Source organism: Chionomys nivalis, chromosome 9, assembly GCF_950005125.1.
Source record: "Chionomys nivalis chromosome 9, mChiNiv1.1, whole genome shotgun sequence".
Classification (NCBI taxonomy): domain Eukaryota; kingdom Metazoa; phylum Chordata; class Mammalia; order Rodentia; family Cricetidae; genus Chionomys; species Chionomys nivalis.
In genome coordinates, this window is record NC_080094.1 from 13753707 (window position 1) to 13769068 (window position 15362).

General features: G+C 47.4%; 1 protein-coding gene across 2 annotated transcripts in view; it reads left to right on the forward strand.

The window, feature by feature from the left end:
* The first annotated feature begins 818 nt into the window (after positions 1-818).
* Positions 819-15362, forward strand: part of Wfdc3 (WAP four-disulfide core domain 3) — a 46194-nt gene continuing 31650 nt past the window's right edge. For both annotated transcript variants that reach the window (XR_009057732.1, XM_057781113.1), the window contains exons 1-2: positions 819-961; positions 12837-12968. Coding sequence is in view for 1 of the 2 variants with exons in the window: in XM_057781113.1 (XP_057637096.1) it covers positions 883-961; positions 12837-12968 (211 nt within the window). In the remaining variant the exon portion in view is untranslated. The remainder of the gene's footprint in view (positions 962-12836; positions 12969-15362) is intronic.

The window sequence follows — 15362 nt, forward strand, 5'->3', positions numbered from 1 at the left end:
TTATTAAGTTGTCTTTCCAGTTCTTCCCTCTGTCAGGGGCAAGGTAGGACCAAAGGCCCTTCCAGGTCTCTGTGGACGGAAGGAAGAACACTGAACTTTTGTTCCTTGCCAGGGCCATTCTTGGCAAGGCCAACAGTGGACTGGTGCCAGGGCTCTGGGGGGCCCAGGCCAGTGCCCTGAGATCAACGGTTTCATGTAAAGCTGTGGTTATATATTACAAACCCTGTGATATGAAATATTTTGCTTATCGTACCAGAATGAATTTTGCAAAAGAGGAACTAGAGTTCCCTGCGATTCTCCTGCTGGATGAACTTCCCTGGTTTGTTTTCTGCCTCCCCATTTGAGAGGTATGTAAAGAACTGTGATACTAATAAACTTGCTGGCTTGAGTCATTAGCCCTCGCAGCCTTCCTGACCCCAGCTTTGGCCTGTTCATTCTCTCATCTCTGGTCCTCCCCACCAGGGTCCCAGTGTGAACCCAGGGAGAACAGCTGGTCTGCTTCACCCTCTGTCATTTTGACTGCGATTGAGTCCTTCCAAAGTCCTTCTGGTCTCTCTTTGACCTTTAACCCAATAGCTACCTCTCCATTTTTCTAGCTTCCCATTGGGATCCGCATCACTTGTCTAAGAGTGTTAGGTATATTGTATGACAGTAATTGGTCCCTCCCATCACATGGGTCCTTTGGTAGTGCCAGGAAAATTTCCACACACCAGCAACCAATCACTGTTCTTGTTGTGAGGAGAAGCCGTTCTTTGGGTGGTGGGAGGTTACTGCATAAAGTAAAACTGTTGGGATTGGATTGACAGCAGTTACCCAGTTCTGTCCCTTCCTCTGCTGCTGCCTCTGCCCTGAACTGAGCTCTCAACCCGCAACACCAGCAGGATGTTAAACCACCTCTCCCTCACGAAGGCGCTTCTCGCTCTTGGGTCCCTGGCATCCTGGGTAACTGCAGGAGAGCACGGTGAGCTATCATTTGGGGTCCCTGGCTAAAAGAAAGTTACTAGGGGAGAGATCATCTCCTGTCTTCTAAGGCTTCTCTGTGGAGCAAATCATCTCTGTAGGAAGAACTGGATGGGTAGAATGTTGGGACAGTAAGAATAAGTTGGCTTGGGTTTTGTTGCCCTTCCTGCAACAAGGAGTTAGGACTTACAAGGACAGACAGTCCAGCTATTGCCTAGAGTTCATTTAATGAGGACAGGGCCATGCAACAGTCCCCTTTCTCTGTTCGTCTGTCTCTGTCTCTCTGTCTTCCTCTGCAGCAGTACTGGTTTACTTGTCTTAGTAGTCATGGGGTGTGTGGGTATCTGCGTGGCGAGAAGAGAAGAGGGTTGCAGAGATGATCTTCATAGGAGCACATGGAGATGCTGAGCTCCTTGAGATCCATTTGACTCTCATTCTCTCCCTCTCTCTCTCTCTCTTTTTTTTTTTTTGGTTTTTCTTTTTTTTTTTTTTTTTTTTTTGGTTTTTCGAGACAGGGTTTTTCTGTGGCTTTGGAGCCTGTCCTGGAACTAGCTCTGTAGACCAGGCTGGTCTCGAACTCACAGAGATCCGCCTGCCTCTGCCTCCCAAGTGCTGGGATTAAAGGCGTGCGCCACCACCGCCCGGCTTTTTTTGGTTTTTCGAGACAGGGTTTCTCTGTGGCTTTGGAGCCTGTCCTGGAACTAGCTCTTGTAGACCAGGCTGGTCTCGAACTCACAGAGATCCGCCTACCTCTGCCTCCCAAGTGCTGGGATTAAAGGCGTGCGCCCCCACCTCCCGGCTCTCTCTCTTTTTTTAAAGATGTATGTAGGTGTCTCTCTGTATGTATGTCAAGTGTGTATGGGTGTCTGTGGAAGCCAGAAGAGGGAGTAGGATCCCCTTGAACTGGAGGTACAGATGGTTGGGAGCTGCCAGAGATGGGTGCTGTGCACTGAACCTGTGTTCTCTGGAAGAGCATTAAGTGTTCTTAACAGCTGAGTCATCTCTTCAGCCCCCAGTGGTAGAGGCTGACCCCCCCGCCCGTCTCTTTAGTCCTAACCAATTATCTCAATTTAGTATGAAATCTCTTTCAGTAAAAGAGGAACAGTACCTTCCTGATGAGAACCCATGCAGAGATCTGTGTCAGAGCGATATCATGGCCTGCGGGGCGGAAGTGCTATTGCACGGGCTGTGATAAGGCCCACCAAGCAGACCTCATATGTTATCACGAGGGGTAAGATCCCAGTGTGTTCCCTGGCCTTGTCTCTCGGATAGAACCAGAGAATGTCCCACCTCCTAGACTGTCTCCGGATACCTAGCTATGTAGGTTACCCTTTTCCCCTTTGAGGTCTCTAAGCATGCCATACCCCAGCTCTTTGTCTCCTATCCCTTGGTGGCTCATGTCTTTTCCTTTGGACTAGAGTAGTGTTGTGAGGGAAAGCCTGCTTAAGATAGCGAATGGGACGACATCATGGGAAGGTGGGTACACAGAGGTGGCCCAGCAGGTAGAGGTGCTTCCTGCCTGATCTGCAATCCTGAAGACCTAAGTTCCATTCCCAGCGTTCATGCAAAGGTGAAAAGAGAGAACCGATTGACTCCACAAAGCTGTCCTCTGAGCTCCACATGCATGCCGCGATACATATGCCCCTGCTCCCAAATAATGATTTTAGAAAAGGCACTAAGGACTTAGGGATGTAGTTCAGGATCTCACTGTATAGCTCATTCTGACTTCATCCACAGGATCCTCTCACTTTTGACTCCTGAGTGTTGGGATTACATGTGTGTGCCACCATGCCTGGCCTTTTTTTTTTCTTCTAAAGTCAGGGTCTTGCTGTGTAGCTCAGGACAGCCTGGAACCCGCAGGCCTGACTTTTTTTTTTTCTCCTCCTCCTCCTCCTCCTCCTCCTCCTCCTCCTCCTCCTCCTCCTCCTCCTCCTCCTCCTCCTCTCAGGATCTTGCTGTGCAGCTTAGGACAGCCTGGAACCTAGGGTCCTCATGCTTCCTCTTTCCACGAACTGGGATTATAGGTGTTAGATCACAGAGCCTCTGGCCACCTTTGGATATCTGGCCTGGCTCCCCTGTGGCTCTGGTCCCTCTCTTCCTGGTCTAGCAAGGACTTGGCAACAAATGTTCTTCCTGGTCTCAGTAAACGTCTCTGAGCCTCCCTTGAAAATGGCTTTGAGTTGTGGCCAGGCTCCCCCCCTGGGGAAACTTCCCCCCCTCCCCCACCTCCCTGCATGCTGTTCACCTCAGCTGTCTTGTCTTGTTTTCATTTTAGGCTGTCCCTCTTATCCTCTCCCAGGCCCAGCTCAAGTGTGATCATGACCTCCATGGTCCTAGGTGTTCCTTCCCAGTGGAGCTCATTTTGAAGGGCAGCTGGTCTCAACTTCTTTCCCCTGAACCTGCCTTTTTTACAAAAATTTAATATACTGCCGGGTGGTGGTGGCGCACGCCTTTAATCCCAGCACTCGGGAGGCAGAGACAGGCGGATCTCTGTGAGTTCGAGGCCAGCCTGGTCTACAAGAGCTAGTTCCAGGACAGGAACCAAAAAGCTACAGAGAAACCCTGTCTCGAAAAATCCAAAAAAAAAAAAAAATTTAATTTACTTTTTTTATTTAGTGTGTGTCCAGCAGCTAGGGTGTGCATGTGTAGGTCAGACAACAACTTGTGGGAACTGGTTCTTTCTTTACACTATGTGGGACTTGAGGATCAAATTCAGGTCTTCAGGTTTTTGGCAAGTGCCTTTACCTACTGAGCCATCTCACCAGCCTGGTTTTTGTTCTAATTTTTAAAATTATTATTATTGTTATTATCATAATCATTATTATTACTGTTGTTTTTTGAGACAGAATTTCTCTGTGTGATAGCTCTGATTGTCCTGAAACTCCCTCTGTACACTAGGCTGGGCTCTAACTCACAGAGATCCTCCTGTCTCCTGAGTGTTATTATTATTTTTAACGTGGGTGCTGGGGATCCAAACTCAGTTTTTTATGCTTATCCAGAAAGTGCTTTACTGACCAACTATCTCCTCAGCGCATGCCTTTGAAAAAACATTTTATTTTGATCTATATGTGTGTGCGCTTGTTCAAGTTTATGTGCACCACAGGTGTGTGAATACCCTCTTACACCAGAAGAGGGCATCAGATCCTCTGGAACCAGAGTTACAGCCGATTTGGGGACTGAACCCTGGTCCTCTGTAGGAACAATAAGCGCTCTTACCCATGAGCCATCTCTCCAGCTCCCGTGTGTCTGTTTTTGAAACAGAGAGGAAAAGAGGTAGTCCCAAAGTTATTCAGGGGCCATTCTGTTCTAACTTGTGCACCACACATAAGGCATATCCAGCGCCAAGAGATGCTGTGCATTTGGCTGCAACAAGAGATGTGTGGTCCCACTCTTCAAACAGAAATTGGGTAAGAAGCCTCTTCTTCGTGCTTCATGGGCAGATTAACTTGCTCCTCTGTCAAACATACACACACCATCTGGTGCCAAGGTACCAAATTATTCCCTGATGATTGGTTTTAGTTTACTTTGAGAAACAATACAAATGCCGCTCTATTCTGAGAACTGAGCAAAGATACACAGAGACCCAAGTCACAAGTGCTTACTGGTTTAGTCCTAGCCAAGCAGAGCAGGATGCCAAGAGGCAAGGCCACAGTTTTTCTGTGGAGACCTATTAGGAAGCTGCTGACTAATTCCCAATTCCCACAGTCAGATGAGAGATTCTCCACTACAATCTACCCGAAGAATCTGCAGAGAGGCAGCAGAATTGAATCTCGACGTCTGCAGAAGACAACACACACTCCCCTACATGCCTGCTTCTGAGACACTCTGCTCCCTCTGCACACATGCGGCCTAGTGTCCTGATGCTAGTTGAGGCAGATTTTCTTTTCTTCTGCAGTTATTAGGAAGGCTTTGGAAAGAGATCCTTCTCCCTCTTACAGGGTCATCATGACCTAATTCTCTACTTCCATGTTTATTTTTGCTCCACAAACTTTTACTGGATCTTTACTGTTTGCTGTATCCAATGATGAGCTCTGGATACACTGTGCTGGACAAAGCAAGCAAATAAATACGTGATTTTGAGCAGTCATAAGGACAACAGAGGGGCATTGATGGACGCTGAGAGAGAAGATGGGCACTCACGCTGGGTTGGGCGGCTAAGGAAAGTATGTCTAGGGCAGTGGCATTTGAGCGGCCACTGGGAAAAGTTGTTGAAACTAACTGGCCAGGACATGGGTGTGGTTGGATATTGAAGAGAATCCTATGTAAAGGTCTTTGGAAGACAAGACTCATGCATGGTTAGGGTCAGAGATGGGAGGGTAATGCCAATAGAAGACAGAGACCTTTGACACTAGGGAGGTGTCAGTGGGAGTGAAGAAAGGGGACACAGATTTCTAGTTGGGTCATGCTTCCTTTACCATTTCTTTAAGAATCACCAAAAGTTATTAGAAGTTGGAGGTGTCACAGGGCAGTGGTGATGCACGCCATTAATCCCAGCGCTCAGAAGGCAGAGGCAAGCAGATCTCTTTGAGTTTGCAGCCAGCCTGGTCTGCAGAGCGAGTCCCAGGAAAGCCAGGGCTACACAGAGAAACCCTGTCTCAAACAACACAAAACAAAAAACAAACAAAAAAGAAAAAACAAAAACCAAACCCAACACCACCACCACCAAAAGCCAACCCCCCCCCCCAAAAAAAAACCAAAAAGGAGAGAAAGAATCTAAGAAGAAGATGAAGACGATGGTGATGGTGAAGTTGATGGCGAAGTTGGTGGTGTCATCTGCGCAGAACTTACTTCTTATTTTCCTGCTAGTTTAGATTTTTCATGGTGACTTTGGCTTATTTATACTCTTCAATATTCTCTATGGCCACATTTCCTGTCTCTCTTTATTCTCCAAATTCTTTTTCTTGGAGTGACTTTAGATATATACACTGACTTTTGGAGCACTAACCCAGATATGATATACAACTTTATATCTGCCTGTTGCTCAGACTTTAGGGTATTTTATAGATTTAAAATACTTGATACATTTATTCTTGGTGGTTTATTTTCTGTTTTCTGAAATGAGGTCATTATTTTCAAGACAGGTAGCCCAGGTTGGCCTCCAATACTCTGTATAGCCAAGGCTGGCCTTGAACCCCTGGTCTTCCTGCCTCCACCTCCTGAGTCCTGGGATTTCAGGCATGTACCACCAAAACCCTGGCTCTTTTTCTTCTTTCCTTTATGTCCTTTCCTCTTTGGCAGACAGAGCCTGTTTCGCTCAGTCTGGCCTGGAGCTTGTGACTCCTGGATGATGTCCCGTTGTCTGTAGAAGCTGGTGTCAGTCTCTCACCTGAGAACACAGTGTGTTAAGTTGCGAGTGTAGATTTGGGTTGTCCGAGAAGAGCGTTTCCCCAGGCAAGCCTCTGTACTTTCTGTTTCCCTGGAAGGTGGAAAGAGCCTGGAGAGTTACTATAATGTGTTGAAGGGTGTGTTAGTCCTTCAGGAGTATACATTAGATTCTTTAGGCTTCTAGGGGGACTGGGTCTGGGCTACATTTTAGGCCTACTTGACACTACAGCTGGCCCAGGAGTGCAAACAGTCCCCCTTTCCCACCCTGCTGATCACCCCCTCTCTGAGACCCTAAAACTCCACCGTACATGTAATCTTTCCTTTCAACCATGTCTCCCTGGTAGCAAATTCCTTCCCAGTACCCAGTGGGGCGATCTGTACCTGGTTCGGACAGCCATCACGGACAGACTGCTCACAGGAGAGGACAGTGCAGTCCTTGTCAGGACTCTGGGACCAAACCTGGGAATCTGTTGTGAGCAAGTCACCTACTGTCAGCTTGTCAGGCCTCATACAATCTTCTCAGTGTTGGCCGCTGACGTCTGAACTGTGGGGGTTGAGGGTGAGGCTGGTTCCTAGGTGTGGTACCTTTGTGAGCCACTTTGGCCTTTGGCCATTAGAGGTAGGACTTCCTTTTCCCTTGGGGTTAGACAGGCAGGCTGGAAGTAGACCACAGATCCCTCAGAGCCCACAGGCTGAGCAAGACCTGGTGGAGATGGTGGACCAGAAGTAGTTGGCAGAGTTACTGTTTTAGCTCCTGCTGTAGAGAAGGTCCCCCCTGTCCCCCCCTCCGAGACAGAGTTTCTCTACGTAGCCTTGGCTGTCCTGGAACTGCAACTCACAGAGATCTTCCTGTCTCTGCCTCCCGAGTGCTAGGATTAAAGACAAGTGCCATCAGTGCCCCGCGAGAAGGGTTGCTCTTAATGAGACTGATTCCCAGGAAGCTCTCCTTCCTGAGCTGTGAAAAACGTAACCTTTGACGTCATCACCGGTACACTGTAGCAGAGTTGGTCTATTTTGGCAAAGGTGAGTCCCAGTCAGCTTGCCGGAGGCACAGGAGACACTGGACTGGGCTCTCAGGGAGAAGGTGGTGAGTCTCCTGTTTGCTCAGTGGACTTGGGCAAATGTGTTCATCTCTGTCTGCCCCTTGTCATCTTCACAGAGTGATGACATAGTTTGGAAGAAATGCGTTTGGAGAGTCTGCATTATACGGGCCAGGCAATGCTCAGGGCCTCCTACAGTTAGTCCAGCCCCAGTCTGGTCTGTTTCCCTCTCCAGTCACCTGCATTTTTCCCCGCCTACTTACTCATCAATCACTCATTTACACTCCGTGTGGAGAGTCAGCCGTACCTGGCATATGGGTATCTATGGTGAACAAGGTCCCCACCTTTTGGGGAGTGTTTTGAAGAGGGAGTGGCAAAGACAGAGGCTCTGAGGGAGGGGAAAGTTTTGTTCCTAAGAAAGGGAAAAGAGTCCATTGTGATTGGAGAAAATCAGAGGGTAGTTCCAGGTGAGGTTGGGAGGTGGCAAAACTCGGAGTTAGGACAGCTTTGACTACAAACCATTTCTTTTCTTTTTTTTTTTTTTTTTTTTTGGATTTTCAAGACAGGGTTTCTCTGTAGCTTTTTGGTTCCTGTCCTGGAACTAGCTCTTGTAGACCAGGCTGGCCTCGAACTCACAGAGATCCGCCTGCCTCTGCCTCCCAAGTGCTGGGATTAAAGGTGTGCGCCACCACGGTCCGGCTAGGACAGCTTTGGGATCCTTTTGCAGATTTTATTCTGTGTGCAGAAGGAAGTAATTCGAGGCACTGAGTTGTCTTAGTGGGTGAAGGCCACACAAATCTGAGGATCCAAGTTCAACCTAGGGAAGGAGAGGAGTGACCACAGAAGTTGTTCTCAGACCAGTACAGACACCCTGTGACTCACAGTTACACATGTCACACCCACAGCAATACAAATTAAACAGCATTTGTAAAGAAGTCCCTAAGCCCTGCGTGTGGGAAATGACCACAATCCCAGCACTGGGAAGGCAGAAGCAGGAGGATCAGGAGTTCAAGGCCATTCTCGGCTGTGGGGTGAGTTTAAGGCAGTCTAGGCTGCATGAAACTTGTCTCAAAAAGCCAAGAAAAGATTATTGAGGGGAGTCTAAATGAGGGAGAGGCCTATTCCAGTGTTCATTTTGGAAAGGCTGTTCTGTTGCGTGAAGAATGGATGAGGGCCAGGTGGAGACGATGGAGGACCAGGCGAGAAGCTGTCATGGCCGACTGGCTGACGGTGATCCTGGTTTAGGCCAAAGAACTCACCATAATACAAACACGGAAGAGCAGAGACTTGAAGGCAGTTGACAGGACCAGGTAAAGATATAAAAGACTGTGGCCACCGAGGGAAAGGGCGTTAGAGACGGTGTGACGTTAGCAGCCTGTGACAGACAGGTGGCAGTGATGCTCTTTAACAGAGGGGCCCAAGGAGGCAAAGCCCTGGGCGGATGCAGGAGGCGTGAAGCCTATTTACTGACTACAGCGTCCCTGCTTTTTTGGGGATTGGTAGGGTGTTGGGAGAGGTGCAGATAGGGGGTGGGGTGATCATCCCAGTTCTAGCTACCAGTCTTGTTTCTTGTCAGGATCCATGGTAGCATAATTAGTTGTGAGCTTACTGGGCCCCACACTTTGTAATGGCTGAGTTCACGCAGGTTAGCAGAACCAAGACATCGAGGGCAGGGCATCCTGTCCAAAGGCATCATCACAGGGACCATTTTTTTTTTCCCAAGGCAGGGTTTCTCTGTAGCTTTGGAGCTCGTTCTGGAACTAGCTCTTGTAGACCAGGCTAGCCTCGAACTCACAGAGATCCACCCGCCTCTGCCTCCTGAGTGCTGGAATTAAAGGCATGTGCCACCATCGCCCGACTAACAAAGACCATGTTTTACAAGGCTCCTGGGGGCAGGATAAGGATGGGTGCTTAGAACTTCTCAGGAACTTGGTTTCAGGAGAGTATGAGGGAGTACAAGCAGTGTCTAGCTTAAAAATAAGGATGGCGGGGTTGGAGAGATGGCCCAGCTGTTAAGAGCACTGGCTGCTCTTCCAGATGACACAGGTTTGATACCCAATACCCACATGGCAGTGCATAACAACCCCAGAAGGGATCCAGTACTCTCTTCTGGCCTCTTTGGGCATCAGGCATACATGCAGACATACATGTAGACAAACACCCATACACCTAACTAACTAACTAACTAACTAACTAACTAAGGGATATGAAAGTATGGGGCTCAGGGAAATGGCACAGTGGTTAAGAGCACATCCTGCTCTTGTAGAGGTCCTGAGTGCAGTTCCCAGCACCCGCAGGGCAGCTTACACCTCTCTGTAGCTCCAATTCCAGGGCTTCTGACACCCTCACACAGACATCCATGCAGGCAAAACACCAATGAACATAAAATTAAAAAAAAAATTGAGGACGGCATTGTCTGACTTAGAGGTGGTGAAGTGTGACTGGAGGTTTCTTCTCTGTCTCGCCCAGCCCCACTGGACCGGTTTCTCTCACCCGTCTGTTCCTGAATAACCTCTCAGAGGCTTAATATCAGTTAAAACTGATGGCTCAGGCCTCTTTGTGGTTAGCTGTAACTAAAAATTAACTCATTTCTTTTAGTTTATATTTTATCATGAGGTTTGTGGCTTGCCGCTAATGTTTGGACCTCTTTATCCTTTTGGTGGCTACATGGCATCGCCTCAACTCTGCCTGTTCTCCTCTGTATCTTTGTTTTGGTCTAGTTTTATTCTGCTAAGCTATTGACCGAAACAGTTTTATTCATCAACCAATAAAAACAACATGTATAGCGATGGCCATCCCACAGAAGTGACGTCCCATTACATTCATGTGTTTGAACTGACAGGAATTATTATTTGACATGGATTTGAGCTATGAAGGAGGATGGCAGTGCTGAGCAGTGATCAAAGGGGATGCCCTCTGACCCCAGCCTGCCTCCCAAGGGGTCTGTTCCTTGCTTCTGAAATTTTCCAAAACTCTAGGGGCTCAAGGGAAGCTGGGCTAGGGGAGAGCAGAGGTAAGGTCTCTACTAAGTCTGCAGAGCAGGAAGGAGCGGAGTCTCCTGGTCTTCATCCCATCATAGCCAAGCTCATTAGAACGGTGACACGTGGTAGGTATGGTGTCCCTCTTTTTAGGTTCATTGTTCAACTCTATGAGAAGTTGGTGACCGTGGAATTTCCCTCTAGGGTGTTTTCCATATACAGTTCTCTCAATAGTGGAGGAAATTTTACTTTTGTCAAGTGTATTGCAGTGTTTGTCAAGTAGATGATGAGTAGGTGTAGTGAGATACCTCCGGTAGTTCTAGTAACCTTGTTTTCCAAATTAAAAAAAAATCAGGGTATGTAGTTTTGATATGACATCATAACAACACAACATTCCTGTGCGGGACAATCCCAGGACATGAGACTATTATGACTCATCTTTGGGGTCCAGCGCTTGCTCTCTCCATCTCGGCAGACTCTCTGGAGCCAGCCATGTGCCGTCATGCATAGCCTGCTGCTTTCGAGGCTCTGGGCTAGGCATATTTTGGTTTTCTACAAAACTTCTAATTGCTCATCACCTCTCTCCCGCATTTAAAGAATGGCAATGATTCATGGTGAGTTTAGTTTGGCTTGGATGTAGTCTTCTTTGGGTGTGCCTGCTCCTGGGGCCAAGTTGCCTGCATCTTTTAGGGATGGCGTATTAGAATGCAATTCATTGCAAGCCAGGCCTGAGTTTTGTCCTTAGCTGCTGGCTTACTCTTCTCTGGATTCTCAGCAGTGATGAAGGGTGCATCTAGAATGTCTTCAGCCATGGACAACAGAACATCTACAGAATAGTGATTCACTGTTCCCACTTTACAAGAATTCTGAGGTGGGTGTCAGAGCTGCTATGGCAACTCAATGATGCTACCAAGAAGAAAGCATCTCCCTCTCCCCTTGCCAGTCCTTGACTTTGAACTCATGCTAGTGACTTCCTACTTCATAGAAGGCTTCCTTTCATCTCTACAGCATGTATGTCTCTGAAAGAAAGAAGCGAAGTGGCAGTTTGCATCAAGAATACAAAAGCAGGGACTGGAGAGATGGCTCAGAGGTTAAGAACACTGGCTGCTCTTCCAGAGGATGCGGGTTCAATTCCCAGCACCCGCAAGGCTGTTCATAACTATCTGTAACTCTAGTTCCAGGGGATCTGACAGCCTTACACAAACATTCATGTAGGCAAAACACCAATACACATAAAATAAAATTAAATTGTTAATAAAGGATACAGAAACTTCTTAGTTTGTGGTCACCTCTAGTTCAAGAGAATATGGAGGAAGTGATTCGTTTGGACCAAATTCATTGCTTCTCAGACCAGACCTGAGGTTTTAAGAATGACCCTCATTTACAGTATAACAAACTGTCCCCAGACACAGTGACCTGAGACAATGGTTTATTCTTCATCACATCCATGAGGGTGGCCCAGGCTCTGCTGGGTAGTTCATCTCCCCATGCAGTATAGCTGAGGTCATTCATGCGTGCAACTGCTAGCTCAATAGAATGTCTGGGTTGATATTTCTTATTTACATTTATTGATTGATTGATTGATTGATTGATTGATTGATTGTATCCCTGCCTGTACTGGAACTCACTCTGTAGACCAGGCTGTCCTTGATCTCAGAGATTCACCTGCCTCTGCCTCTGTTGGGATTTAAGGTGTGTGCCACCACTGCCCAGCATATTTATCTTAATGAATTAATCAACTAATTTGTGTATTTCTGCATATCTGTGTGTATGTGCACATGCATGTGGAGGCCGGAAGTCAACATGGAAGGTGAGTCCTCAGGAGCTGTCCACCTTGGGTTTTTTGAGTCAGGGTCTCACTTGCTGACTAGGCTCAGCTGACCGGCCTGTGAGTTCTCGGTGTCTTCCTATCTCCACCATTGCACTGCTGGCGCCACCACCCCATTGCTGGGGATCAAATTCAGGAAAGCATGGCAAACATTTTACCAACTGAACTTCCTCTTTGGCCCCCTGGGAATGTATTTCTCTTGTGTTCCCTGTCCACAGTGCATCTCATTGCACCACAGGGTAGCTCAAGCTGCTTTGTCGCACCCTGGCTGGCTTCTGAGAGGGGCATTCCAAGAGGACAGGCTCCTGCAGGCAGGTGCTCTTAAGTCTCTGCTTCCATTAGGCTTGCTAATGCCCCTGTGGTAAAGATAAGTCATAGGGTGAAGCCCAAGTCAGTGTGGAAAGGGACTTCACCAGGGCACAAATCCCAGGAGATATAGTTGATTGGTGCCAAGCACTGTATGTCTGTCACAGTATGAAAGAAGGGAGAGTGAGCGTGAGGTTCGTAATTCATATGTTTGCTACAGTGGATAAGAGCTGATCAATGTTTTTCCATACTGCAAGCACCAAAACCAGTATGGCTCATGGCCAGAAGACAAGGAATGGATGTAGAATATTAAAAATCTCTATTTGCACCCACTGAAAGATATAGTTTATGTTCCTGGCTTGAGCACCTCTGAGTTTCAATTCTTTGATTCTGTGGCAGAATTAGTTGGTGGATGTCCTGCTGACCCTCTTCCATGCGAGGAGCTGTGTGACGGGGACACATCTTGTCCCCAGGGATACAAGTGCTGCAGCACTGGCTGTGGCCATGCCTGCCGAGGAGACATCCAGGGAGGTATGTTGGTTCTTTGGGAGGAGAGCCACAAGTGCCCATTGGGTACCAGGTAAGCTTGGAGGAGCTTCCTGTGGATGCTTTCCTGGGGGAGCCTATTGTCATCTTTACATCCCTTGGTCTCCATGCCAATGGAACCCTTCCTTCTAGGGTTAAAGGTTAACGCTGGCATGGAAAGAGCTAGAGGAGGGAGGTGTGGTAACAAAGCTTCCCTCTGGGCTCTGCTGTGGGTATGCTTTGTGACTGGGATAAATAATCCCCTCTTTTGGGGCCTGCTTCCTCTGTCCAGTAAAGTTGCCCAATATCACTGGTTGTTTGGATCAATTTTTGTTTGTTTTTGAGATAGGGTCTCATTATGTAGTCCAGGCTGGCCTTAAACTCAGAACCCTGGCTTAATCCCCACGAGCTGGTTTTACAGGTCTGAGATACTATTACTGCTCTCAGATCTCTCTCTCTCTCTCTTTCTCTCTCTCTCTCTCTCTCTCTCTCTGAGTTTCTGTCTCTGTCTCTCTCTTCTCCTTTCCTTCCTCCCTTCCTCCCCCTTCTCTCTTTCAACCTCTGTTTTTTTGTTTTTGTTTTTCAGACAGGGTCTGGTGTAACCCAGGCTGACTGAACTTTCCCTGTAGCTCAAGATGACCTTGAACTTCTGACCTTCCTCTTTGTATCACCTGCTTGCAGAGGTCCCAGGCATGAGCCACCACATCCAGTTTATGCACTGCTGGGGACTGAACCCAGGCCTTCTCAGATGTTGAGCAAACACCGTGTATTTGCTGAGCTACATTCCCAGACCATTAGTTTGTTTATGTCCCCAGGCAATGTCCACGCCTTTGTCTGAACATACATGTAGCTTGTTAGGGAAGACAAGTGAGTTACAGATGCCCCTTGACTGGCCTGACCTGACAAATTCATGGGAAATGGCAAATCTTGTAAGTTGAAAGTCTATTTAATAATCTTGTCTTAGTTACTGTTGCTGTGATGAAACACCATGGCCAAAAACAAATTGGGGAGGAAAGGGTTTCTTTGGTTTACAGTTCCACATTGTAGTCCATCAAGGAAGGAAGTCAGGGCAGGACTTCAAACAAGGCAGGATCCTGGAGGCAGAAGCTGATGCAGAGGCCATGAAGGGTGCTGCTCCTTGACTTGATCCCCATGGTTTTCTCGGTCTGCTATTTCCTTTTTCTTTTTAAATTTTATTTGACTTTATTTCATGCGCATTGGTATAACGATGTCAGATTCTCTTGAACTGAGTTACAGACAGCTGCGAGCTGCCATGTGGGTGCTGGGAATTGAACCCGGGTCCTCTGGAGGAGCAGTCAGTGCTCTTAACCACTGAGCCATCTCACCAGCCCCTATTTTATTTTGTTTTGTTTTATTTTGTTCTTCAAGGCTGGATTTCTCCGTGTAGTCCTGACTGTCCTAGAACTTGCTCTATAGACCAGGGTGGCCGCCAATTTACAGAGATCTGCCTGCCTCTGCCTCCCGAGTGCATGCACCACCATGCCCAGCTCAGCCTGCTTTATTATAGAACCCAGACTGCCAGCCCAGGGATGGTACCACCCAGAATGGGCTGGGCCTTTCCACATCAATCACTAATTAGGACAACACCTTCCAGCCAGATCTTATGGAGACATTTCTCAGTTAAGGTTTCCTCCTTTCAGAAAATTCTAGCTTCTATCAAGTTGTCATAAAACTAGCCAGCACAACTCTCAACCCACAAAACCCTTCTACCTTTGCAATACACATAACCCACTGTAGAGTGTCAGTTGTATGCCTTGGTAGTCCAGGCGAGCTGCGAGTTGTGACTGCTGCCCCCCAACACTGAAAGCAAGTATCATACTGCATATTGCTGATCTGGGAAAAGAGGAAGTTGAATATTAAAGGAGTCTTCCTCCTGAATCTGTACCGTTCTTGTACCCTTGAGAAATGATACTATGACAAGTACACACACACACACACATCACATACATACATGTACACACACACACACCCCATACATACACATCTTCACACACATAATACACTACTCACACACCACACACACAACACATACTACATATACCAAATAAATACACCACACACACTATGCATATACCACAAGCACACACATGGATCCACATACCATACACACATGACTCACACCACACACATACGCACACACACAGACAAACTTAGATGAAAGAAGACTTACACAGAATTAGGGTGGCACAAAGCAGGGACATAAAACTTCTAGGGTGGCAGATGAGGCAATGACATGGAATTCCGTCGTGAGGGAAAGCAGGACCTTCTTTTTCCACTCTTGCCTCTACTGGCATGTCTGCATTCTACCAGCCCCTAAAAGTGGGCTTTGGGAGCTTTGTAAATCCTATGTCAGAGGTGTTTGGTTGTGTAGTGTCTCCA